The sequence below is a fragment of the Morone saxatilis genome, unplaced genomic scaffold (genome assembly GCF_004916995.1).
Source record: "Morone saxatilis isolate NCDOM2014 unplaced genomic scaffold, NCSU_SB_2.0 Contig19, whole genome shotgun sequence".
Lineage (NCBI taxonomy): Eukaryota > Metazoa > Chordata > Actinopteri > Moronidae > Morone > Morone saxatilis.
The window spans coordinates 3,641,947-3,669,003 of NW_023339751.1; the positions used below are offsets into that span (position 1 = coordinate 3,641,947).

General features: G+C 40.4%; 1 protein-coding gene across 1 annotated transcript; it reads right to left on the bottom strand.

Annotated features, from left to right (window-relative positions):
• Window positions 1–2,217: 2,217 nt before the first annotated feature.
• Window positions 2,218–26,509, bottom strand: si:dkey-192p21.6 (uncharacterized protein LOC565246 homolog). Its single transcript, XM_035663730.1, has 18 exons — window positions 26,287–26,509; window positions 25,857–25,951; window positions 24,769–24,890; window positions 23,699–23,817; window positions 21,253–21,322; window positions 21,095–21,161; window positions 19,137–19,216; window positions 15,373–15,449; window positions 14,475–14,505; window positions 14,226–14,386; window positions 11,728–11,840; window positions 11,347–11,468; window positions 10,760–10,883; window positions 10,573–10,659; window positions 9,173–9,250; window positions 4,797–4,867; window positions 3,565–3,677; window positions 2,218–2,520 (listed from the first exon to the last, which is right to left on the bottom strand). The coding sequence occupies exons 1-18, from the start codon at window positions 26,369–26,371 to the stop codon at window positions 2,339–2,341; spliced, it is 1,797 nt and encodes a 598-aa protein (XP_035519623.1). The 5' UTR covers window positions 26,372–26,509; the 3' UTR covers window positions 2,218–2,338.
• Window positions 26,510–27,057: the final 548 nt, after the last annotated feature.

Genomic DNA, 27,057 nt, shown 5'->3' on the forward strand with positions numbered 1-27,057 from the left:
AGCTCATTGAAAATCTGATTTTTAGGGGGCGGGGCCTACAAGCATGATTAGTGACATCACAAATCCGCAGAAAAAAAAGAAAAGCAGAAACTTGACACTTAACAACATTTACATATTCATAGATTCTTTTAATTTTAAAATAAATATATAATTATATACATAATAATAATTTTTAATGAGGTAGAAGGACTAAGGGAAATTATACTTTTTTTGCAGAAAAAATACACATTTTTGTTCCAAGCAGACTATTTATATATCTCTTAATACACGTCTGAAGGGGATCTTTAACTTAAAGGTTCATTGTGTAACATTTGGGAGTGGAATATAATATTCATAGGTATGTTTTCATTGGTGTTTAATCACCTGAATATAGGAAGTGAGGATCGCCTTTCATGTTCCATGTTTCTACAGTAGCCCAGTGGCTCTAGATGGGGGTGTTTACATTTTTGGGAGCTTTGCAGCCACCGTAGTTTCTCCTTCACACTTGGAAAAGGAGCATGAAGCGACTAGGTTGGAACTACACCCCGAAATGCCACTTTATCCAACACACTAGACCTTTAAAACTATGTACAATAAAAACCCTTTTAAGTAATTTCTTTAAGATATCGTGCAGTCTTTTCATTTATGAATGTTAATACCTTAACAGATACTGTACTCAAACGTTCACTTACACCATACAGGAGGATAAATGTCGTATCAAGGGAGACTGTGAGGATCATTATGTGATATATAAGAGTCCAAACGGTCTGCATGAGAACATTGTATCTGGGATAAAGTTTCCATATGACAGACTATAGGTATCCTGAGACATATGCTCAATGGGAATCAATAAAGACAAGGAAATGTGGTGGTGTAGTCTTTGTATGTGGAACCACAACAGTATCTTCTGGGCTTTTTCTTACACTGGCTTCAGCAGAAATTCAATCTGAAATATAAGCAGAATATTCATCACCTCCGCAGTCTGGACACTTTCATTTGGACCCTTTTTATCTTTATTCACAGCTGCTTGTGATGTTTAATGGGTTTTATGCTGTTGCTGTTACTGTAAGTCACCCAGAATGAGTCAGCTAAATGCTTATACTCAAATACAAAGCTTTATTATTGCATGCAAATACACAAAATATATCTTTAAACCCTCTCTGGTGAGTCTGTATTGATTTCATTTTCATCTCATCTATGCGTTTCCACTGCTGGCACGGTAGTTTGGGAAAGCAATTATGGACTTGATTCCTGTTCAAGAAGGGAGGGGTGCACCTACAGGGATTCAAACAACAACTTCTGTTCATAACACAATTACCAAAACCACTACACAATATTACGCAATGTTATTACGGCTTCTAAGGAGTTTGTAATATGATTTCACCCTGGAAGAAGAGCACGTTGCTGTTTCATTTCATTAACTAGATGGTCATTTCATGATCTACACACCACCTGACCTGATGCTGAGGGCACAGTCCTGTGAGTGTTCAATATGTATACACACAAAACTAATCTATAAATCACTCAACCAGATAGTCAACCATGTGGAAATGTTATAATCCAAGTGTGAAATAAACCCTGCTTTTAGTGGATAACTAGCTTTGTGTGTTGAATATGTAAAACACGTAAAGGGCTCTTTGAAGGGTCTCGTCGTTATTCTCTGATGAATTGGATTTGTGTAATTTCCCTGATTTTTTTTAATACAATGAGTGCAAGAGGTGTCGGTCCCATTAATGACACTCCTTTGTGAGCTGTGCATCTTGACCCCTATTAAAGTACTGTCACTTGGACAGCAGATGGTACCGGCGCGCACACACACACACACACACACACACACACACACACACACACAGAAAGAGAAGGAGTGGCCATGGCAACAGACTCATAATGGCTGGCGTTGTGTCTAGTGGAATCACTCGGCCTAATTTGTTAAGTACCACCTCAGTATATTTGATTTAATCAGTCTATTCAGAGCACAAAACAAGCTGCATCATATAAATTGTCAGCTGCCCACACTGACAGACATCCTCTTTACAAACTGGGTGGTGGTTTAAGGGGTTTAATGGGTTAATATTTTTACACTCCCCCCCCCCCCCCTTTTTGTTGCAGTTTGTGTTGGATTGAGACTTTAAGAAGTTCCTCTGAGCTACTCGATTTGTCAGATGGTTTGGATATCAGTTCGGTACATCACTGAAAAATAAACTCAACTGATTAAGCCAAGAACAGTTGGCCATGTTTTATTTAAAACTCCCACAGATGTTGTAATAATTCATATATCTCACCATTAATACAGTTTGTTAAGAACCGAAAAACAACATAATTGCAGTAATAATAAAAAGGGACAGATGATCTTGCTGGTTTATATTTTGAGGAAGAATTTCTTCCTGTACAGCAGGTAAGCAATGAGCACCCACAGTGCGGTTCCCCACAGGCTTTGGAAGAGCCATTCCCCATGGCCTTTCTGGAAACGCATCTCCCAGCTGAACGGGAAGTAGAAACCCAGGAGAGAGTGGCCGACATATACAAAGATGGAGTTCATCCCTAAAGGACGAAAGGAGACACAAACACAAGTTGTTATTGAACCCCTCTGTTTTAAAGGATTGGCTGTTTCATCAGCCAATTCTTGCACAAATATCTGCACTTTCTTTAAGTCACATTTTCAAAACAGGTTAGTTCTGATGCATTTTAGGGGAATTATCAATTTATTATTACTATGATTATTATTATTTTATAACATAGCATGCCTTCCAAACATCAAGACCGGTGGATATCACATGAAAGATGCAGAAAATGAGTTAACAGATGAAACAGAGGAAGACTCGACCCTATTTGAAGTTATGGTTAGTGTAGCAGGGTAGAAACATCCTTTAGAGAATCCAGGAAAGTCGTTTTTACTCACTTTTTACTTGAGTAAAGAAGTTGAATCTATTCTTCTACTTGAGTAAATAATGTGCATATGTTTTCCACCTCTGGTCACACTAGAGATTTGTGGACAAAATGTGAATTTTGGACAAAATAAACCTAAAATTTACATGAAGTTGATACGGTAAATACAGCAGCTGCAGAGCAATAGCAGCACACTTTATCCACAGTTTTGTTCTCCATGACTTGTGAGTGAAATAATATCTGGCTCTTTAGCTGCTAAATGCTCCAGTATGTTCACCAGCTATAGTTGCTAACTAGTCTGTGTGAAGCTGGGCAGGTCAGCCCTGTGTACCCCGCCTCTCGCCCAGCTGGGATCATCTCCAGCCCCCCTCTGCTACCCTCCAAAGGATAAGCAGATAATGGATGGACACTGGGCAGGCAGTGTACAGAGGTTGTTGTTTTAGAGAGAACTGCTGAAAACAGCTGCTTCTATATGGAAATAACATTAAAGACTTAAACAAAACAATAAAGTTTAGAGCTGGAAAACCAAGGAGTCATGTTATTACCACGTTCAATCGTGTTTTTGAAGATATTTTTCGGGCCTTTGAAGCCTTTATTTTGATAGAACAGGTGAAGATAGACAGGAAAGGGTGATTATAACCAAAGCATATAGGCTAAACCAGTATAATACAGTGAGCCTTCTGACTCAATAAACAGTACCTGGGTATATGAATGGCTGTCCGGGCCACCAGCCCTTCACATCGGTGACAAAGTACATTCCTCCCAGCAGCAGGAAGGAGAAACAGCCCATACACATCACATAGGACAAAGACCTGGAGAAACAAACCATCAGCAACTCTTCACAACAACAGCAACCTTTCACTCATTCCTTCATTTGGGTGCCACTAAGATGTTAGTAGCCCAGTGTGAACAAGGGGTGTAAAAACATCCAGTCTATCAATCCTGTACTGCAGATAAATAACACCCAGGGGTCTCGAGCCAATCCAGCAAACTGCGGGACAGTTTGCTGGATTGGTCTAAAGCATCAGCAGTGGATCCTTGGCACGTGCCCCGTGGAGCGGTGCCAGCCAGCCATGTCCCTGTCTGCTCCTAAGTGCAACAATGTTTGATGTAATATCATCTGATGTAAAATGGCTGCCTCCCGGAGCCTCCTCGCAATGGGCTTTTTTATTTTTTATCTCAGCTGAAGTGGGGCCAAAAAGGACTCTTGGCTGGGAGTTAATTACTTCTAGACATCCAGGCAGGGACTCGTACTCAAGAGCTCAATAACCTGCGCATGATGAACTGCCTATAAAAGCCAGGCAGGTAATGGCAAGGGATGAGCGCAGCGTTAGCGGGTGGCCCCTGTGGAACATCATGAGAAATTTGCTTACACATCACAGATGAAATGGTGTTCTTCCTGCTGCAACATTAAAATGATTCACATCATATTAAGGGGAATGTGGGAGTGAAACAAATGCACAGGTCATAAAGTAATCTACGTCTGAGGTAAAAATGTGCTGTATTTCATGCTAAATCATTACAGACATTTATCAAGATGCCTTGTTTTTTCCAAAAAATAAAAAAAGGCACAGGATAGTCTGGGAACAGTTAGCCTGCACTGTGGTTATACAGATGCTTTTCCCAGAGCCGGATCTCGTTCCATCACACAGAGCTGGTAACAAAAAAAAAAATGTGTAGTGAGTGCTTCTGGGGTAGAGGGGATAAAGCACCCTTTATTTTGCTGGCCGTAAGGAAGAGTGATCATGTTGGGAGGATGTATAACCGCTCCACCTCACACTCCCGACAGCCTGGGTGATTATTTACAGTCGTAGCTGTCGTTAGAGGTAAGTAAACGCGTGTTTTAGCAGCCTTGATTTGTGCCTGTTGGAAACCCATCCTTTCTTTTGTGAGGAAAAGTGGCTGGATTTAGAGGGTCAGGAAGCACTTACCAAAGGTTTTTATTGACAGGTATAAATCCTTCGTCTCGCGTGCACTTAGAAAGGATGGCTGCAGAGATTCCCTGAGGGTGGAAATGAAACAGATTTCAAATCGATGGAGGGCGATAAAGCAAGCTGTATTGGGCTGCTAAAACGTGAGGCAACAGAATCAAGCGAGTCCGGCAGATTAAATGATTATCTGAAAGTCAGATGAACCCAAAGTGTGATCAACCACACAGGAATGTTCTCTTCAGAGAGAGAAAGACACCTACAGAGTCACATCCATCTGAGGCTGAGATGACTCCACAGCCACGATACATCGACCTGTGCGTGATCTGATGATGAACTCTGCGTCAATAAAAGCTTTTATTCTCTCATCTGTTTACCTTTACATGTGATTTAGACTCTTGAGGAAACATGTTGTGCTCCACAGAGAAACCCAGGGCAGCGGATCGGGATCCAAACATGCTTGTTAGGTGGATATCCATCATGCGTATAGATGACAGAATCGATGGTGTGGAAATAGCCTAGCCGGGGCTGGATTGAGTCTCCAGGCTATCCAGGCAGCAGGATGTGGGATGGGGCTGGTATGTGGGGCAATCGCTCAATTTCAATCTCTCACTTCGGGAGCCTGATCGTTGGACTTTAATTAACTGTTGTTTATTAGGAGGAAGATGCATGGCCGCCCCTCGATATCAGTCCGCCTCAGAAATTACACTACAGTGACCTGTGGTGCGAAACCCTGGCTTGTCGTTGACTGTATTAACACTTTTCTGGTTCTTTGTGAACCTTCCTGTGCGTAATATCAATCCTGTGGTTGGGTGCGTGCAGAAACGAACTCCCTTCCTCCACCAAGGAGACCTGCTAATGTCAAGAGCACATGTCTTGAAACAAGAGGCAGTTCAGCTCTGCTTCCTGCCTCCCCTCTGAGGGCGAAATCGTATTAGAAAAGTCAATATCAAGACCAGGCCAATCACTAAAACTCATTTTGCTTTCTTTGCTGGTGAAAACACTTTGTGGGACTAAGAATAGATCAAAGAAGAAGGCAAAGCAAATATACATCAGCAGAACACGTAGGATGATTATATGCTGTTTTTATATCGTACGCATGGTCTGTATCTGCTCCCAGAATCAATAAAAAACGGCCAGATCTTTCTGTCAACTGCTGCAACGTGAGAAAATCTATTTAATCGTTATTCTTTATTTCAGTTAACCTGGATTTTAAGTCCTTGTATTGATCCATCACTAAACTCTTTATGATCCTGAATATAACGTCTCTCACAACAACACAATCCTTGAGTAGCATCCACACCATCTATTGCAGCATTAACTGGTGAACCATGAGATAGAGTGGGAAAAACATAAAAGCCTTAAATGTTTATTTATTTTGTCATGTGTTACTTTATCACTCTGTGCCTCTGGGAGAAGCCAAATGGATCTAATTTATTTCACCTCCCTCCGGTCAGTCGCTCCACAATGATAGTCAATACGATTCAACACCAGGAGGCATAATGGGGAGATTTGTCATTTAAGAATTGAGGTTAATGACATTAAATTCTCACAACAGAATTTCAATTGATTCTCGCAGATATAAGCAGCATTTTTCCAGGTTCACAAACACAAAGAAATGTTCCTTTTCCCATTCCTCAAGCTTCTGGCTTATGTTGGATTTAGTGCATTAAACCAGTAGTTCCCAACCTTTTTGTATCATTGAGTAAACTGACGACATTTTCCATTTTATATTCAACGCACAACAATAACAGTTTGCAACAGCTGATAAACTGTACAAGTAACCCAAATAGTGCACTCAATAACTGCAGGAAGTTTGTGTGAAAGCAACAATTCAGATGAATTCTGAGCAGATTATTTCCTGTGAAATAATTGCACCAGAGATGAGTTTTACTGTCACTTTTAGGAACTTTTAATGCAATTCTCTATATTATTTATATTATATTTTTTAACGATCATACATACTTAATAGGCTTCTTTGACAGATTTTAGGAGTTTTCTTCTTCACCATTTAGGCTATTGTTGTTTTAACTCTTTGGTTTTCTTAATTGCATATTTTTAGCTTTAATTATATCTTAAATTATAATCTAAACTTTAAACATTCAGGTTTCTTCACAGAAATTAATGAAATACTGAGATACAGACCTTATTTAAAGTTGGGAGCCCCAGATTGGGGACCAGTGCATTAAACCTAGCACACGAGATCATCAGGATTATAATACTATTATTTTGTATTTCTGTTTTTGTAATTAACATTTGGTACATTTGAAACTGATAGTTCCAAGATGATGAATCTAAAAGACTTTGGTGATCCACTGACTTTCCCATTATAGCGCCACCATGAGGTCAGAAATTGTGGTTTTGAGTAAATGGATAGTTGACAGTTTAGTTTAGACATTCATGCTTCTGACTTTTTATCTAGTGTCAGGCTAACATAATAATTTGTCCAATACTTTGATTTGTGACTAAATACCTGCTAAACATTCCCATCAGCCTCAGCTGTATTTAGTGCTAATTAGCAAATGAATAAAGTTTAAATAAACTATAGCAATGAACATACCGGTAGTAAACTGTCTGCTAAACACTGAATTGTCATTGTGAGCATGTTAGCATACTGACATTAGCATTCAGCTCACTCACAGAGCTGCAAACACGGCTGTGAACTCTCAGTCTTGTATTCTTACATGCTGAAATATTTTGGGGAGATTTTTTTGTAAAATAAGCTGGAAGAGGAACTATTGCTATTGTGGGCCTGAAAACAATTAAGATATTTTATGAGATATTGGGCTAAACAAATAAAAATTGACGTCACAAATACATAAACAGATGTAGTGATAAGATGACGTTAATGAATTAAATTGTTTTCTTAACTTAAAAACCTTCAGTGTGGTTTCATCGCATTGGTCAGTTACACACACTGAAGGAACCTGATATCTAAAACTGCAGAAAAGATAATATACAACTACATAAACTTAAAGCTAATGGGATCTGTTACTGTTTCTGTGTGTTTTTCTCTGTCTGCGTCGACCGGTCTCCTATTTTCATCCTGCACAGTTTGATTTCAAAGGCTGTGCAGCCAGCTCCACCAGCTCTATCATCGCTCCAGGTCACAGGGCTGCCAGTTCAGGATGTCTGCCTCCGCAGCATGCAGGCTCCTACTAACCCCGTTTTGCAAACGAGCTACATCTCTGCAGCATCCCGTTGTACGTACATGAAAACAGTGGCCAGGCACAGTTCAGCGAAGCCTTTCCACATGCATCTCTGTCAGTCTCTTTAGAGCAGACCAACAGCCTCATGTCGCAGGTTTAGAAATGCAAAACGGGCCATCTCGTATAACACTATGCTTCTCCCTGTGGGACGCATTCCCCCTCTAAATGAAATAGAGGCCAGCTTGCCTCTTTTTGTGTTTTGAGACCACCCAGAATGAGCACAGATCCAAAACAAATATGACCTCAAATGCTATCGGAAAAGATTCATGAAGAAATGTGTCTTTTTATTCTGGATTTGAATGAACCTGTTTCTGTTAAACCACTTCCTCCATACTATCATGTGACTGGTCTGTAATTGTTTGTTGAGAATGCAGGTATATGAATTGATCATGCTCTTCATCAGATGCAAGGATGTGCACAAGGCTGTTGTAGCTGCATAAATACATGTAGCCCATAATTACTAAAGTTAGATCCAATTAAAATCGCCATATCATCTTCACATCCACTCATATTTTTTATATTATGCTATCACATGAACAAATCATAGTTAGATATCTGGCTAACATATAAGCAGCAGGTTAAATGCAAAAGTCTGTAGCTTGTAGCACAATATAAGAGCAATATTGTGTTATATGATGCAGTTGTGACAAGCTGGGCGTTGTCCTGAAGTATATGTGGAGATTTTAGTTATCTTATTCATCTGTGGTTGCCCTTTTTTCAGGTTACAGCTTAACAGCCACTTTGAAACGTCTGTGCACCCTCCTGAACAGATGCAGTAGCCTGTAAGTAAAAACTCTTATAATCTAAAACCACATATAAGGCACACAGGCAGTGAGAGACAGTGTGTATCCCCCTGAGGCGCTGGATACCCACGTCTGCCCGGAACCACAGCCACACATGGATGTTGTTTAATTGTACTGAGATCACGCACATGTCCTCTACTAAGCCGCTGCTAATGAATGGCTTCGGCGGCTATGACTAATACCCGAGTGGCTGGAAAACATGTAGCAGGGTTCACCTGCAAGGCGAAGTGCTCAGCTCCGTGTGAGTCATAGGAGTGGGAAGATGTTTTAAATGATTTGTTGTCTTGGTTTTAAATCATCAATTGACTTTTATACTCATTTTACATGACCAGCTGTGTTTTAAAAACCTCCACGTGACGTAACGTACCAGGATGATGGCCCACGCCAGGAATCGACAGAGGATGTGGAAGTTCATCCCCTTGTAGAAAATGATAATTTTCCCAGCCTGTGGAGAAAGGAGGCAGAGATAAGCGCAGTCACCGAAACTCACTCAATCATACATTTAATGAGAAATACCGTGTAAACACCAACAACCGGTGTGTCTATGTATTTGCCCTTGGGTAACTAAATAGGCCTGGGATGTGGGTGTCAATGCAGTGTCCCTGATGTGGCGGCCACATTTCTCCTATCCTGTTGAGCCAGATGTGGGATGTTAGTCATCCGCACCCTCTGATTAATTTGGTGTTGATGAATATGTTTCAGCTGAGGACATTAGCATGGGCGAACACAGAGGAGGGCAGCGGACACCTGGTGTGTCGTCTAAGACTCGCTGAGTGAAGGGCTCAGTGCTAACCGCCCACTGGGAATTGAGCAATGTGGCTGCTTTTGCACGGCAGCTTCCCACAACACAAATGGTTATAAGTGACACAGTCGCCATCAGAGACTCGGATCTAAAGACCGAAAGCTCTCTCCTCACTTTCTGACAACGTTTTGTCAATAAAGGAGGACAGCTGTGCTCCTACAATGAGGCGGGAAAGAGTCTTTCACATAACCTTCATTTAAGTAAAGAGTTAAGTGTAGTCTCACTATATACATACTCATGTTTTTTCTTTAAGGTCCAGGTTGAAAAACACCAAAGTTACCCAGAGTTCAGATTAATTCATAGCTGCACATGGCTTTAAATGATTTCTGCCTAATTTTTTTTTTAAAAAGATGATCGATCAGCGAGCTAGTTTGGTTCCATGTGAATAAAAGAAGCTTCTGCTCTGAGCCAATCAGAGGCCAGTATTGTGATACATTATTTATTTTAAGTGACGTGACATTTTAAACCTGCTGAGATTCTGAAATGCTTCTTTCAACATTCAAATACAATGGAGGTAGAAGTAGGGAAGTAGAAGTAGAATTTGTTTTATTAAAATAAAGCAAAAACCAACATATCTTTCCAGAAACAGTCCCAGGTTGCTTCCTGGCAACAGTTTTCAGTAGAACTACTTTGTATTTAACATTGATTCCTTATGAAAATGACAGTTTCTGGTGGAGTTTTTTTAAATGTTAATTTAAAATGAGCATCACAATTGAAATTATCAGATGAAATAACACAAAAAAAGCTTGACTTGAACCTTTAATTTAACCAGTAAATAACATTTTAACTAAGCCTAACTATATATTTGCAAAATCATGACATCAACATTACCTTCTATTCCAAGCAAAAGGAAACTTGAAACTAAATAATGACCGCAGAATAATACGGACACTTTATAGGAAGTATTAGAAATATTGTTGTACCACTTGTTGAATCATACAGGAGAAATAAATTATCCATGTTACCTGCATCCCCAGGAATCCCATGACAATGGAGTTGATTGTACCCAGAAGCCCCTCTGGGTCAAAGGGCTGCGTGGTGTGATACATTTCCTGGAAAAAGCAACGTAATCAAAAAGGACCAGAAAGGTTGTTTTTATGGTTTTAATTAATAAAAGATAAATTAATGAATGAGGTGTGAAAAAGATCTTACTTTGCATGTCGGGTATCGGTACATGTTATCACCAAACATCCATCTATCAACGTATCCTGCCGCGCCTCCAGTGCAGTTTGGGTAAAGACCGTTATCACCGATTCCACCGGCTCCCAAATACCCTCTGATAACAAACAAAACAGTATAATCAGTATTAAAGAATAAGGTTTTTCTAATCACGTCTTGTTTTTAAGCTTTGTTTGAGATTAGTTTTCTACCACACATCCTATAGATGTTGGAAAAAACACAAGCGCTGTGGGGAAAAAGTGCTCCTGTTGGAACTCACAGTATTCAAACACTGACAGGGTCACAGAAAAGGGAGAAAATACCCACACAAAAAGCAGCACCGAGCAGAAGACACAGAGCGAGGAAGATGGATCCTCTGCCTCCGCTCCTCTTATTGCACATGACAGACTGAGATTGGCTAATTATGCCCTCTGAAGCATCCACCACAGGCCCATAAATCACAGCGGTTCATAACACCAGCAACACAAGGTGCACACTAACACCTCTGCTGCGGGAGATTACCTCAGCATGGAGGGAAATGTACACTTTTAGCATATGTGTACAGTAATGCTCGGACTCACGTGGGGCAGTTGGGTACAGGCATGAGGAAAGTGATGCAGAGCCACAGAGTCTCCAGCAGGATGATAATCAGCCACTGTGGCCAATAAAGGACCACATCCTGGACAGGGTTCCACCAGTGATGCTGTAAATGAATCACATTAATGGTAAATAAGATTTAAGTAAGACTTTTTTTAAGATTAAACTTTATTTTGGTGTGTGTTTGGCCAGTTTTTTACTGCAGTAAGGAAAAGAAACAACACAAAACAACTAAAATGGACCCAGGAATCCAAAGTGCGCGCAGCAAATTAGCTAAGTGTGTTTTCAGGTTGGACTTCTTTAACGTTTTTTTTTTCCCCCGGTGTGTAATGACAGACTAAAGTGAACTTGACAGAGCTGCTCACCGCTCTCAGTGGGATTTCTTTCTGGCCCCAGAAAGTCTGCAGGACAGAGAGAACAAAGTAGGTGAAGCCCAGACGCTGCAGCACTCCAGGGATCCTCAGCCAGGACCAGGACACTGGAACACAATCAACAACACACACATGAACCCCTCATGTAATGATGAATACATCCAACTCATCTACGAGTACAGATTTAACTCAGTGGTTTAAAGCAAATTCTGCTGATTTGAGCAAATAATAAATCAGGAAATTGACAATACTGAACATCTTCTTAATCATTCCACTACTTCCTGAAGGAGGATGATGGACAGTGCTGGGAGAGGGTGTCAGCCCTCAGGATGTAGACACGTCAAGAACGTGGCAAGCTAATCAAAGATTCCCAGTTATCTCCCGGTCTCGACAAATTGGGGAGGATAGGATTGGCCCCTGGTTGAGAGATTGATGGTAATCTACACATTAGTTAATTGAAAACCTCTTTGCCGTACAAAGTGCTGTAAAAAAGAAGTGTAATCCCAATCATTGATCTGGACAAATCAAATAAGAGGCGGAAATCTCTCTTTCACAGGAAAAGAGGAAGCTCTTACTTATGACACATTTGTTAAATCTGCAGGTCACACCCCCACCAAGATAATTTAGTCTATCTGTCCCTCCACATAATTGTCACTTAAATAAAAATCAACTTGAAAGTCAGTTTTTTTTTATTTTTTTTTATTTTTTTTAAAAAAGGTACTGAACTGCAGGAAATATCCTTTGTTTCACTTTATGATCAATTTATGTAGGGTTTTTTGTGTGAAACTGAGACCCTTTCTGACATTCAATATCATTTATGAAGCGAAAGCACTGCTGTCTGCTTCCCATCTCTGAGCACTTTAAGTGATGTATTGAATAAAATAATGATTCTATGGTGGAAGTGAATACAGCCATCAGAAAGTAGAGCAAATAGCTGAACCAAGAACTTTTCAAAAAGAGGGTTTATTTGAAAATCCTCTGAAGGCAACAGTGGGGGTTTGAATCGGACTTTCTGACCTCATCTACATCTGACTGATTTTTTCTTGTCAACTTCTCACCATCCAAAAAATAATAAATCTTTAAGCAAAAGAATATTTTTACATATCAAAAATGTTTTTAACTTCACTATTTTTGAGTTTTACCTAATGACATCCATTAAGTTCTTTTTAATCTAATCCAACAATGTGGTGTCTTTAAACGTACAATATGTTATTTCTGCTGCTCTGGGGTCTCTCAGATTAAAACAATAACATGAAGTTTGGTGACATTGTGAAGGTTGTTATCTTCACCTTCATTACGTCATTGTAGTCAGCTTCTCCCGGAGAGACCATTTATCTGCAGAGGTCTTATCCTCTCCAAAACAAAATTAAAACCAGTAAAAACACGGAATAAATCTGTGTGGAGGGGCTGCGAGCTGAGCTGCTGCTAACGTTAGTTCAGCTTGTTTCTCTGATAACTTAAGATTCAGACGTGTGATGACTAAAATCCTTCATCAGGTTAAAATCTAGAGTTAAAAGATCAGCAAATTTATCTTAAAAAGTGTTAAGTGTTAATCAAGTGTGGCCTAAAACTGGATAAAAAGTCCATTAATGACAACCACAACACAAAGGACGCAGCATTACCTGAATAAAATTAATAGATTTCTCTGAGTTTGAACATTGTTGGAAACATTTTGGATAATGTAAGTACACAACTCAACTACATATATAACATAGGTCCAGTGTTTCTTAATGCGGAGATGCTACATCTAATATCTTTGACTGAAATAACCAAAATTGTGAGTTTCAAGGTCTTTTGAACACGGCTATAACTATAATCTGGACATCCAACCGTTGGCAGCGTTTATTTGAAATGACTCATAGTTGATGTCAAAGGTTAACACTTTCTTTTGTCTCGTCTGACATTGAAACGGTTCAACATATTGAGCTGATGTGACTCCATTCTCTTATTAGATCAAACCCTGGTACTGAACTGCCGAGGATGTCCTTGGAGACAAAGGGCGAAGCTGCAGTTTATGGTAAAAGTCACTGTGCTGTTATGATCAGCTCGAGCAGCAGCAGCAGCAGCCTCCACAGCAGCTGCACGAAGGCTGAAGGCTGTAACACTATCTGTTTGTAATTGTCCATTACCACAGCGGTTGTTTTTGCTCAATCTGCCTCTGTTAAACGTCCCCTGGTGCTGGATTTTGAGACTGCACACACACAATAACAATATTTTTGTTAACCCAGTTACACAGACATCTACCCAGGAAAGTCCATTAGTGCTGGGGGTGGCTAATGTGTGAAGGGCGCCCTGTGCATCCCCAGGTGGACGATGAAATGGGGATTTTTCAGCCTGCTTCCCCTCCTTAACTCCCCCCCACCCCCCCACACACAGCCCTGCAGTTTTGGCTTTTATCACAAATCTAAACACACATATAACATTGTGGTATTTGACTTTTAGTATTGTATTTTGTTCCATTAGCCATTACGTGGAACATATCTTGCACCTACGGGGTCCGTCTTTTGGAGAGTAGTTGAGGAAGCAGAAGCCGAGCATCAGGAGGACGACTGTTCTCCAGGTGACTTTACGCAGCAGCTGCAGGCGGCTAACTCCTCTCCTCTGCATGGATCTGAAAGCCAACACCACCGAGGTCCCAATAATAAACACAAACCTGGAAGAAACAATAGTGTTAAGCTATTAAAAAACACATATATGTGTACACAAAAAAGCATATTAGTGTCCATTAAAATGAGACCTACCAAGGCATGACAAGATCTGCCACAGTGAGACCTGCAACAACACCAGAGGCATAAATTAATATCAATACACACACAGATACAGAATTTGATGCCAGAGTTCACATTTGTTGCCCTTTTTCTAATCTCTTCAATCCAAAAGGACTACGAGGTGAATTAAGAACAATGTAATGTCTTTAAACTGCTGTTTCTGTCATTAACTTTCCATTTTGAATAAAAGGTGTGATTAATAAATATCTACAGTCCTGTGACAGCAGCAGCCCTGCAGCAAAAAGAAGATTAATAAAACCACCCCTGAAATCAATACACCCTTGTAGATGTGGCAAAGAGGTTATTATAAAATTTTAAATTGAGAACACCCCTAAAAGATGACACGGATTTCATAAAGGTTGCAGGGACATTTTTGCAAAGAGAAAAGGGATTAAACTGTCCTCTGTGGGTCAGAGATGCCTTGCTCCAGGGCACCTCAGGAGTGGCTGCAACAGGAGGCGAGTACTCCTCATTCACCGTCCCCACCCATATTCTCCCAGCTGCCATTTAAAAACACTCAACCCTCCTCCTTCTCGTCTCCTCCCTGGTTGTTAATAACAATAAAAACGTATGGATCGTGCCTTTGATTCAGGGTCCTGTGTGTGTGTGTGTGTGTTCGGTTCAAGGCTGCATTCATCATAATTAGTGACAACAGGTCAGAAAAATGCAGCAGACACGGTGAGGAGAGAGCCGCCATTGAATAATTGCCTTAGGTTCACACATTCATTTCATATGTGGCTTCATGTGAAGTAAGGAGGACATTAATATTAGAAGTATCTGCTCCTCCCATGCAAACAGACTGACCACTGTTGGAGCACAGGTTGTATTGTACAAGCTGTGGTGTAACTCAGTGTGTTATACTTCACTTAACCGTTCCATGGTGCATGTTGGAAGAACCAGTAGCCTCCTCCACCGTAGTTCACAAACACCATCACTGTCAGGGCAAACCTATAAATACAGAACAATGAATCAGCACTATTAGTACATTAACCTTCCTGCAGTAGATTGAGTGACAGTGTGGGACAGTAACTAGGCATTACAAGTAATAATATTACAGTAATTATATTAATTTGGCTGGGAGAGTAACATGTAACTGAGTTAGGTAATCAGGATACTGTAAAAAAAAAAAAAACAATCAGATTACAGTTAGTATAAATGTGGATTATTCAACAGGATTACAATTTTAAAAGACATCTTTCTTTAAAAACATGTATAATAGAATAATCTGTGGTGTTCTGTGGTAATCCAAAAGTAATGTAAAGTAATCAGATTACATTACTGACTACATCTTTAACAGGTAATTTTTAAAGTAACCCTCCCAACCCTGGTGGTAACTAATACATTACAGTAATATTACAGTTACCCCCTCAAAAACAATAACTAGTTACAACATTACTTTTGTTTTCACTCTCCTACTGATTTAAACTCCAACAATCCAATCACATCCTTGGATTCATTTTTGTAGTCGTGCAGGTCACGAAGCAGGAAACTAGTTTGGACGATGGAAACATTCAGCAGCTGGAAATATTCCCATTACTCTGAAACTGAATTTTGGGGAGAATTACGCAACTGCCAATTTTGTGGGATGTAGCAGAAAAAAAATATAACTATTAGTGTAACCAATTACTGTTAGCAGGGAGTAATAAGTAAAGTAATAAGATTACTTTTGAAAGGGATGTCAGGTAGATTTATACAATACTAAATGGTCATTAAATCTCAACCTTTCTGGTTAAAGGTTACAAACATCTTTTTAAAATACAAAAATGTACAATTTATCTTATTGATATCAGCCATTAGAAACAGGTGATTATAGGTTATCGTTTTGTAAAAAAGTCATATTTCAAATAATGAGCCCTACACTGGTCTAATAACTCTAATAAATACATGAAATACAGAATAAAACATTAACATCTAACTAGTTTTCCGTCTTACTAATACATCTGATACAATATGAACTTTTGAATTCATGTTAAAGAGGCCTGGAGGAGGGGGGCTTTTATTGTGTCACACTCCAAATGCAAGGTAATGCAATCTAAGCATTATGAATCACTCAGGAAATGAACACTTGTCCTCTGGATCTCCTCAAGCAGGAGTGCTGACTAAAGACTTTGCGTCTAATATATGATACACTTTATACTTTAGCACTGGCCAAGGCGGCTGAAAACTACAGCACACGTGATGGAGTGCTTCACTGAATCAGACATTGGAGGGAAAAGAAGGTGTTTGCGTTGCATGTCAGAAAATGGACCATTGCCCAACAAACTTGCGGGGGAATGTAAAATGGCTGCAAGCGGCTACAGAATCCTTTCACCATCAGAAAAACACTTGAATTTACGCTTCTGATTCATGTTTTATTTAATAAAAAACAAAACAAAAAAAGGAGCCCTAACAAGATTAGGACAACCTCTAAGAACAAGGCTGTCTGATAAGGCGCAGTGTATCTCCCTCTGCCTCCTCTTGTTTTTCTGCCTAGATTCAATTAAGAGGTGCACCAAAGCCATTACTGCTCTTTTAGCCCCAACCTGCTGATACAAGATTTTAATCGGTCACTATCATCTCAAAAGGGCTATTAAAGCAGAGTAAACCCTGCTGCATGTGTCCACTTTCTCTCTCTCTCTCTCACACACAGATGCACACACACGCTGGCTATCATTTAAATTTTGGCGAACGTATCCATTAGTCGCCATAGTGACAAAGACAGAGGTTAAATCACTAGCCAGATGAGACCAGGTGAAAATCACTGCAATATCAGGACTTATTGGCCATCTGTTTAATCAAAACACCCTGAGTGTCACACACACACACACACCCACGACACACGACACACGTGACACTAGTGTCTGCAAATTATGATTAAGAGAAAGTGCTTAATTAACATGATGTGTACTGAGATCTTTTTTTATGTTGCACCAGCGTTAATGCAAGATAATGTCCAGGCTGAAGCACCGCAGGCGTGTTCCTTGGTTCCTAATCAGGTTGAAGTTGTAAATATCCCCCGTGAATCTCTCCACTGAACATTCGTCACTTCAGTAATAGACTTAACTCACGTCTGGGAATCAGTATTCGTGATTTATAGCTAACACATTACAGATAGACGTGTCTTTCTTGCAGCGGTGACAACTGGTTATGACTCGCTGATAGACGCTTATGGACTTCTTTGATTTGAATCACTGTACATGCATTGCCAATTAGAGTGTTAGCTTAGTACATTTCCACCCCCACCACACCGTTGCAAATGGACAGTTAGACTCTATCACTGCAGAGTATGCAGAGTATTGAGTTACCTGCTGTGCATGGACATATCAAGTACACGGACACCCAATCTAGTCATAATAAATTACTACTTGAGTGGACATGCCAAGGTTCTTTCTTTTTGTGTGTGGTTAAACTTTGGAGCCTAGTCAAAATAAGGCACAGAATGAGTCAGCCACCTGGTGTTAAATGGAACTGACAAACCATTGTTTTGCTCTAATAGTTGTTCCCCTCGGTTGTACGGCTCCGCTAACTACTGACGGTGCGGTTTTCAACAGTAAGGAAACGGGCGACAGGCTTTTAGCAATGCGGCACAAGATTAAAATCCAAATCCTTTTAGAAAAATTAACGTGCAACCGTACCCTACTGTTCTCTGTATATCATGTCAGTGAGGCCTTGAGCAATGATCAGGAAAAACCTTTCGGCTTGGAAGAAAAGCCTTTTGCCTTCAGAAATGTCTCAGCATTTATGGCAGATGACTGATGTGTCTGTTCTCTGTAGAAAGTTGTTACTTATCAGGCGCATGGATCATAAGTCACAGGGCTGAGGAGGCACACGCGGCGTTAATCTTGAGCCCTGAGTCACAGTTTGATTAAGTGTGTTGTCAGGTTTGAGAATTTCCAGTATTACCAATCAGGACATCAATATTCCACAAGTATCTGTAACCCCAGACTGACATTTCAGCTAATAAGATTGAACAGGACTGCGGCAGGAAGTGTAACTGGAAATGAAATCGAAATGTATCCTTCCCTTGAACCTTTGCAAATCCTTATGTAAATGTACTCAACCAATTCAGCTCGAACTATGTGGTATTTTGAATTCAGACCATATGCACGGTGGTTTTTCAGATGGCTTTTCATCCAAAAGGAAGCCACAGATGGAAAAGATGCCAGTCGTCTGCTGGATGCTGCATCTGTGCTGCTGGATTTCCTCTCGCTCTCCATTTTGGCAGGAGATCTATGGCCGTGTGGATGTGTGCTGATATGTTGACGGTATTATTACATCAATTATTTGGCAAGGGGGAGGTCAAAGCCACACCAGCATCCTGTTTCCAGAGAGGCGTGCTTTGTGTCTACCCCCAGGCCACAATTAAGGCGAGCAGGGAGCCCAGATTCAATCACATGCATCACTCCTGTCCAACAGAAACACACTGTTCCAAACCCGAGACGCACTGATATCAGAAATCATGCCCAAAGCTATACCGCCTGATAACAAAAGCTTGGGGGAGCATGTGGCCAGACTGTGACCCCTGTAATTATTCATTATGCTGGGGCCCTGTAGATCTTCATCATGCCTCAGACTGCTCTAAAAAGAATTAGCATGTGAACGAGCAGCATGTGGTGATAGACCGATAAACAGGATGGTTGTTGATGGCGTACATACCCTCGGAAAGTGTCCAGTGAGCGCAGACGTGCCGGTTTAGCTTTGGTGGTATCGTGCTCGGCTTCAGAAGCATGTATTTCCTGTAGAAACAATCAGGTGATAGACAAAACAATATCAGAACTTTGGCTTTTAAGTAACTAAACACCAGGTTGAATGGCAAGTAGTAACACTTGTTAACTCACTATATGTGGCTATTGTATGTTTATTGTTTCATCTTTCTTCTTTGGCCAATTGGGGGCAATGGAATAAAGTGTAAACACAACATTGATCACCTATTAAAGCTGACAAAGCAACTGTATTCACAAAATCTTGCCTAATCAGACATCTAGTAGAGATGAAGGATAATTAGGGTTCATTTGCAGTCGTGTTTCTGGTCGCCTGATGAATAAAAATTCAGGATTCACTCTACTTTTAGGTTCATTTTGGTCTCCACCAAGAAAAATATTTGGTTCTTTAGCTGCTAGATGCTCTACTATGTTCACCAGGTAGTAAGAAGTGAACAGCGGGTTTATTGCAGGTTGATAAGAACAGAAGCACTGAACCAAAACAGTAAAACTAAAACAATTAGCTAAAAGACACTAAAACCCATCTGTAGTGCTGAGGGGAAATGCAGTCTGATTCTCTCTATGATTGAGCCATTTCACATTACACGTACTCATCTGATTGATATAAACATAGTGATTAGTGCATCTTAGAAAAAGCTGAATTATTTAGGCTTTCATGAGCCCTCTTATTTGCCTTGTGTTGTTGTTTTGTACTTTAAGCGCTGATTACAAGACCTCTTTTTGTAGCTCACAAGTTCTGCTAATTGGCATCAAGTTTAAATGGCCCTCTCATGAAGCAGTGATTAATTATAATTACTTTAAAGTTCTCTCTCTTGAAGAGGTCAGACATTTTATTGTACTTACTGTACTATGAAAAAGTGGAGAGGTTGAAACAGAGGACGCATTTAGAAAAACATAATAGCAACAGTATTGTATAGATACTTAAAGCAACCACAGAAATATATATGTATTATATATTTATGTAATGCTTTGTTTGAAGATTTTACGTAACTATTATTGTTCCGAGATGTAAAAATGTTGACAAAACCAAAAATCTAAATTGCCACATGGGTCAGAACTCCTCAACATGATTTCAGGCATCTCTCTGTTCTGTCATCCTCTGCGCTGTGTGGTGGCGCCTCCTTTTTCCTCCTCTCTGTGAAGGCAGCATTGAGACGAGTCTGGCCTGTTGCCCTCTCAGTTGGATTAGCCTGACTCACTGGCCTCCATGCAGCAGTTTAAAGAGCCAGAGCAGGAAGACACAAGCACTAATATGTTATGATGGATCTACATGCCATCCAGGCAGCATATGGAAGACAGAGACATCTTGCTTGGATGAATAAGAGGAGCCATTCATGCTCACCAAAAATACACAGCGGGTTCTTGCCATCAAGCAAGAAGATTGGTCGGATACGACGCCCTATCGCTTCCATGTAATTCTGCTGTACAATTGGCTCTGCTAACATTTGTATCAATCATTCCATTAGTGTCTCCCAAATGGCTTGATGACTGGAGTCTCAGAGCAATTTTGGTATGCATCTCAGGCTGCGTAGTCGGCCAATGAAAATAATGCAATGTAATGTTGGATCGAGGCAACGCTGACTTTTGCTTACAAAGAAACAATCATGTACTGACTGTAACTTCATCTTCTTCAATTCTGAATGCTTTTATTTCTGAGCAATCAATACACCAAACAAAAGATATAAAAAAGGGTTTTGATGATTTTTTAATGCTGTATCTTAAAGACCTTGACATGTTTAGTATGTCAATGAGATTACCACTTGAGCACTCATTTGATAGAAATCCTTTGATTGGTTTATGATTGATCTAAATTTAAATCAATCAAATCATGCATCTGTGTCATCTCTCTGTGTATTAATCTAATGGATTCATTAGAAGCTGCAGTTTACTTACATTATCCACTGAGTACTGTGGGCTTTGGCAGCAAATGGCCTTAATAAATTTTGATGTACAAGGCCTCCTGTAAATGAGACAACAAGTTTGAGCTGCCCGGAAGATGAATCAGTGCAGGATGGTAGATTCATTGTGAATGATGTACAAATAAAACATACCTGTAGATGAAGGGTGCCACAACAAATAAGAGAGCGATTATGGACAGTATGAGAGCAGCCACCAGAAGAGCTGGAAAATAAGAGAAGTAAATATTGACAAATAGATATCAAACTGTGCCATCATAGGTCTTTCTGTCTGGAAGTCCATGTCAGGAGCTTAATATTGTACATCTCTATCAGAATGGGATCTGACTGGGGATAAAAAGGCCTGATTACCAGTCCAAACTGTCTGCTTTACTCGCCTCTGGACTCCCTTGTGGCTCTCTGTCAGTCAAACAGTGTCAAAGGGGATCCCTCAAGTGACAAACAAGAAGCTAATGGAAAACTATTGCTCGATCCATCATCTCATCTCAATCACTCATGGGTAATCTAACCCTGCAGGCCATCTGAAAAAGGAAAATGTAAGGCTACACTAGGACGAGGAAACAAAGACAGAGGAAGAGAGCTGGAGGGAGCGGGGTCAAGATGAGGTTTACAGTACAAGAGGAAACAAATACTGCAGCTTTTAAAAGGTCCAGTGTGTAACATGTAGGAGGATCTATTGGCAGAAGTGGAATATAATATTTATAGGTATGTTTACATTAGTGTTTAATCACCTGAATAAAGGAATCATGTTTTTGTAATCTTCGAATGAGCCAATTTATCTACAGACGCCGCGGGCCGCCTTCCGTGGAGTCCGACCATGTTGAACCACCGTGTTTCTACAGTAGCCCAGAATGGACAAATCCAAACACTGGCTGTAGATTGGGCCTTCACGAGCAGTGTTCAGTTAGTTGCAATCTCAAACTTGACCCCTAGATGCCGCTAAATCCTACACGCCGAAATCTACTCAGATAATAAATCAAGCATTGGGATAAAGCTCATGGATTCATTGATTAAAGCCCCCAACAAGGAACTTTCATTTTGAGTTAATTCTGGCGGCCCCTGTGGACAAAAGCGGTAGTGTTTCCACCGCTTCCTTTCATTGATATCAAGGGAAGAATAACTATAGAAAAAGCCAATGTTTTTGCTGATGGTTTCGTTTGCTTATGTAAGTCATATAGATGAGTTTATATTCCTATATCACTTTATAATTTAGACACATTAGTGCAACTCAAATGATACTAAATACCACTTTTAAAACAAAAATGCAACATTATTGTTCCCCCATCAGCATCAGAAGCACTGAAAAATCCTAGAGACATTTTACAGTTGTGCTACTGATTATAAAACTATAACACAGAGGCTCAGGAGATATCAGTAAGGTGCGTCACAGCACAGGAAACAAGGGGGCAGTCCGCGGAGTGTTTGTCTTCAGTGGAAAAACAAATAAAAAGACACCATTTTAACCAGAGCTGAATCCACACTATGAATCTCCACTCTGAACAGAGAGTGGTCACTTGATCGCCTTCGGAAAAAGTCCTGGCATCTCTGGCGTCCACTCATAAAAACACCATAAAGCTCTCAGCGCATGAAGTGAAACAGCACTACAGCTCTGCAAAAGCCACGCTCGCTCTATTGGTTACTGTCAGAATAAACACGAAATGAATGGAGGCATTTCAAAACAACCAGATTATGGTGCAGTTCGTCGATACACTTGCGTGTTTCGTCGAACAAACACTTAATAGTGGATTTGTTTTGTAAGAATTAAAGGGGCCTCTGCAGGTGACTTGCGGTTTGTGGTACAATGCAGAATACAGTACTAACATGATTAAAGGGTGGATCTGATAGCAGCTGCACAGAAACATATCCTTGAAGAATACCGCACCCAACGAATGACCTCATGAAGCTCCACGGCCGATCAATCTGAGACGCTGAAGTAAACTTTGAAATTCCCTAGCAGGGCAACTCTAACCTGTCTTGAGCTGCTGACCAGACCATTACTTAAGCTGAGCAAGTCCTATGGGGAGTTTGTATAATCACCGGTCTGTGGAGCTAATGGAAGCTCATCATACTGTGAGGGGTGCAGTCACACTGACCATATATCTGCTCAGATAATGGCTACTTGGCCTTAAAAGTCTGATCTACAACATAATCTGCAATATTGTTAAGTAGAGTGTACATTATGGAGAGTGACGCTTTCAAAATCCCATTACGCCCTAATCCTTCCACACTCCCTAATGTATTACCCACAATCCTCCACGCGCAGAGCCAGGCCTTCAAGACAAACAGAAAAGCTTTTCTTTTATCCCTTTTCAAGAAAGCATGTCTTATCTGATCAATACACATCATGTCCCAGGAGATGGATGAGAATTACTGCTCAGTAGATGTGGACCAACCGAGTTATTCTCCTCTTTGCTGACTCAATTAAGTGGATCAAAGGTTTGGCCTGAGCGTGGCCACAACTTCTTCCACTGTCACTGTGTCTCACCAAGGCAACAACGTCCACTCTCAGTCAGTTATTCAAAACTGTGACTGACTGTTGGACGTCATCGTCCTGTATTCTTCCTCAGTGATGTGCACTTACGCAGGTATGCATTGTTTGGTCTTTTATCAACAGCGTGGGTGCAACTGGGAACACTGGCGGCCTCTGACATCATGATCCAAACAGAGAAATGACCAGCTTCTCCATATGTCTGACTCCACCTGCAGCCAAAAACAGTGAAATATTGAGACACACTTCCCTTAAAAAGCACATAAAACCGCATGCTGTTTTCATTTGATCCCATCTGAAATGACATTTCCTTAGAAGCATCCATAAAATTACTTTTTTCATCCACTACTGCTGTTTTCCTCTTGGACTGACTATAAAAAGAAAAGTCTCTTCCCATCTCCCTCTGATGGTTTTTAACGACCCCTATGAAGCTCACGAGCACCACCTAGTGTCTGCAGACTTAAAGTGCGTCCCTCTGTCCCCTCGTCATCTCCAGTTTCAGGCCCCAAAAAACATGCATTACACGCTCCTATTGATCCACTGTTGGGATGACATACTAGCTATCACTTGGAGTGTTTTTTCAAAGGGGAAAAGGAAATCAATAGCAGCACAGTCTGGTTAGAGACCTCAACATTGATCTAGGAAGCACAAGACCAGACCTCTGAGAGGGCAAGAAAAAGCACCAGAGGCTTGTCATGTTGCGACCGGATCTCCGGCACCATGTTTACAGGTGACCCCCAAATGGAAGACTCTGCCCCGGTGTCTTGTCAGTCCTGATTGTTAATAAATATGGCAACTGTCTCCTCCGGTTAACATCCCAGCTGAGGTTTCCACAGGACGTGTAGCTTTGAAGCTTTAATGAGCCCTTTTCATCAATATTAGAATGTCAGGTCTTATTAACCCCAAAAAGGCTCCTGATCGATACCCGGCGAGGTAGTTTAAGGGAGGGCATCACTCAGGTCCAGAAGCAGGTCAGGATTACTCCCACAGCCCTGTAAATAATCTCACAGACTGCTGATGCAATCATCGGATGCCACCACACTATATTATGTCTGGAAACAAGAGCAATACACTCCCACAGGCAGAGTAAACAGGAAACAAATCAGCATTTTTTGAATTAAAAGCTGGTGTGATTGTTATTGATGCTTTATTAGGAGTTTTACCTGCAAAGAGTTGCATTCCTGGCCTGTGATTCCACTTGCACAGACAGGGTGAATTTAGTGCTGATGACTGCAGACGCATTGTTGTTGTTGGGTTTCACAGTGACCAAAGGCTGGTACACACACTGAGAGGTAAAAACAGGTGAAACACTGACTTAATGTGCTTAAAACCATCAGAAAGTCTGTAGACTGTAGAGCAAGGGGGGCCCCAAACAGTTTCAGGGCAAGCTCAGTGAATGGAAGTGAAAAAATATTACATTAGTTAACAAAAAAATGCCTAAATGTGTATAATCAGAAAACACCTCATAGGACAGACCTTTTTATACATTTGAAGTCTGAAGTTATGTCGACAGCAATATGAAGCTATTTTGGCTCCATTGTTTGATCTATGGGATCAAATAACACATCCATGATCTCATAGGCATCCAGGAACTGAGTGAAGCTCAGCAAAGGGGAGGATGAGGGGCTCATTTTTCCAATGTTGTCTGAGGGGAGGCCTACAGTGTCAGACCTTTAAAACCCCTGGACTAGACCAATGGTTGGGAAGACAAATCTGATCAGGGTCAGGATGATAAGAGGTATAAGGATTCAAGGATTTAAAGGTTTATTTGTAATATATGTAGTGAAGTGCAATGTTAAATGCTCCTACGGTTGTGCTAAATTCTCTTAAACCCTAAAAAAACAACAAAAAAACACTGATTTTATGCATGAATTTACTCGTCATGAAGAGTACTGCTCAGTCTTTCTAAATAAAATTGCCTCTAAAGGGAGCTTTCTAAAATCTAAAATCTGAGGAATTAAACGTGAAGACAACATCAGGGATACTTTGACTATTAAACAGGAAGACACAGGCAATACTAGGTCTAAAAAGATGTTACTGCGTTGTGTTGCATTATGGAAAACGTCGGATCAAGTGTTTTTAAAACTTGACTCACACAAGGGACCAAACGTCAGGATATCACAGATTTTAACTATAAACAAACCTGACTTTACAACTCTGACCTGCTCTGTGTGCATCACTATGAACCTCTCAAAACTCACAAATCCATCCATCTTTTGACAGAGACACTGCATATATATATATTCTTTACCTTATAGCAGTAATCTGACGTATAGAAGACCTGAACTTCTTCTTTCAGCTGGTTATGAAACGTCAACAAAGCCTGGTCCATTTTCAGAGCGAGTCCTGCATAGATTTAAAGCAGCAGTGATTTACAGCTGGCACACAAAGCTTTCTGTACATCATAAATATAAAGATAGCAGAAGGGTGTATAACATCACTATCATCATCAGGATCATAACACGCACTCAATACTATTGATAGAGTACGTTCTCACACTGCTGACATAATTGAATTTGAACCTGCATTGGTCGTAAACATTGATTGTTAACAAGATAAACTAAATAAGATTAAGAAGAATCTCACATCAAAATCTTCACTCCAGAAACACTTTTGACTACATGAGAGTTTAACACCAGAATGAAACCACATCTGTCACTAATGAACCCTAGAAGACTTACTTGATTTGAAGTGTCCTCCACAGCTGCTGGTTACAAGGAATATCAAAGTTAGACTTGCTTGTAGCAGCAGTCTCCTGGGCTCCATGTTGCTATTTGAAAACAGCCACTTCTACTGCTCATCTTTATAACTCTCACACCAATATAAAAAGTGGTCAAAGGGCAGCATGCATGCGTTTGTGGTTCCTTTTTTTCTTTTGGTTTGTGATGATGTATTTGTTTGGATTCACCTTTGGAAGCAAAAATTTGTCAATTAAGTTAATTATAGATGATGAATGAAAGAAGAAAACAGACACTTCACAAGTTTAAAAAGCTGAAATAAGTGTGTGTATTAATGTAGAGGTCAGAGGGATAAACTGCATTTCCAAACACAATTTATACAGCCATTTAACTCCAATCTCAGCAAGCATGAAAACACAACAAAACGACACCAACTGGTATGAGCATTATGTCATTTAATCCTCTGGAGCAGGCTGTAAGCGTTTCAACAACAGAACATGATTTATTCCATAATTCTGGAAATCCTCGTGTTAATCTTGCGTGTTGATCTAATCATCTAATGCTTATCTAATGTTTCTGTTCTAAATCTCAGCAAAAACACTGAAGCACTTTCTCATTTCCACATGCAGCCAACTGTAAAAGCCTGATCACCTGTCACATCCTCTCCCTCAACCTCATTTCATTAACCAGTTCATTTCCCTGAGCGCTCGCTGTGACAGATGAGTTCACCGTGGGGGCAATCTCACAGGAGCAGCTCATTAACCTTTGACATGA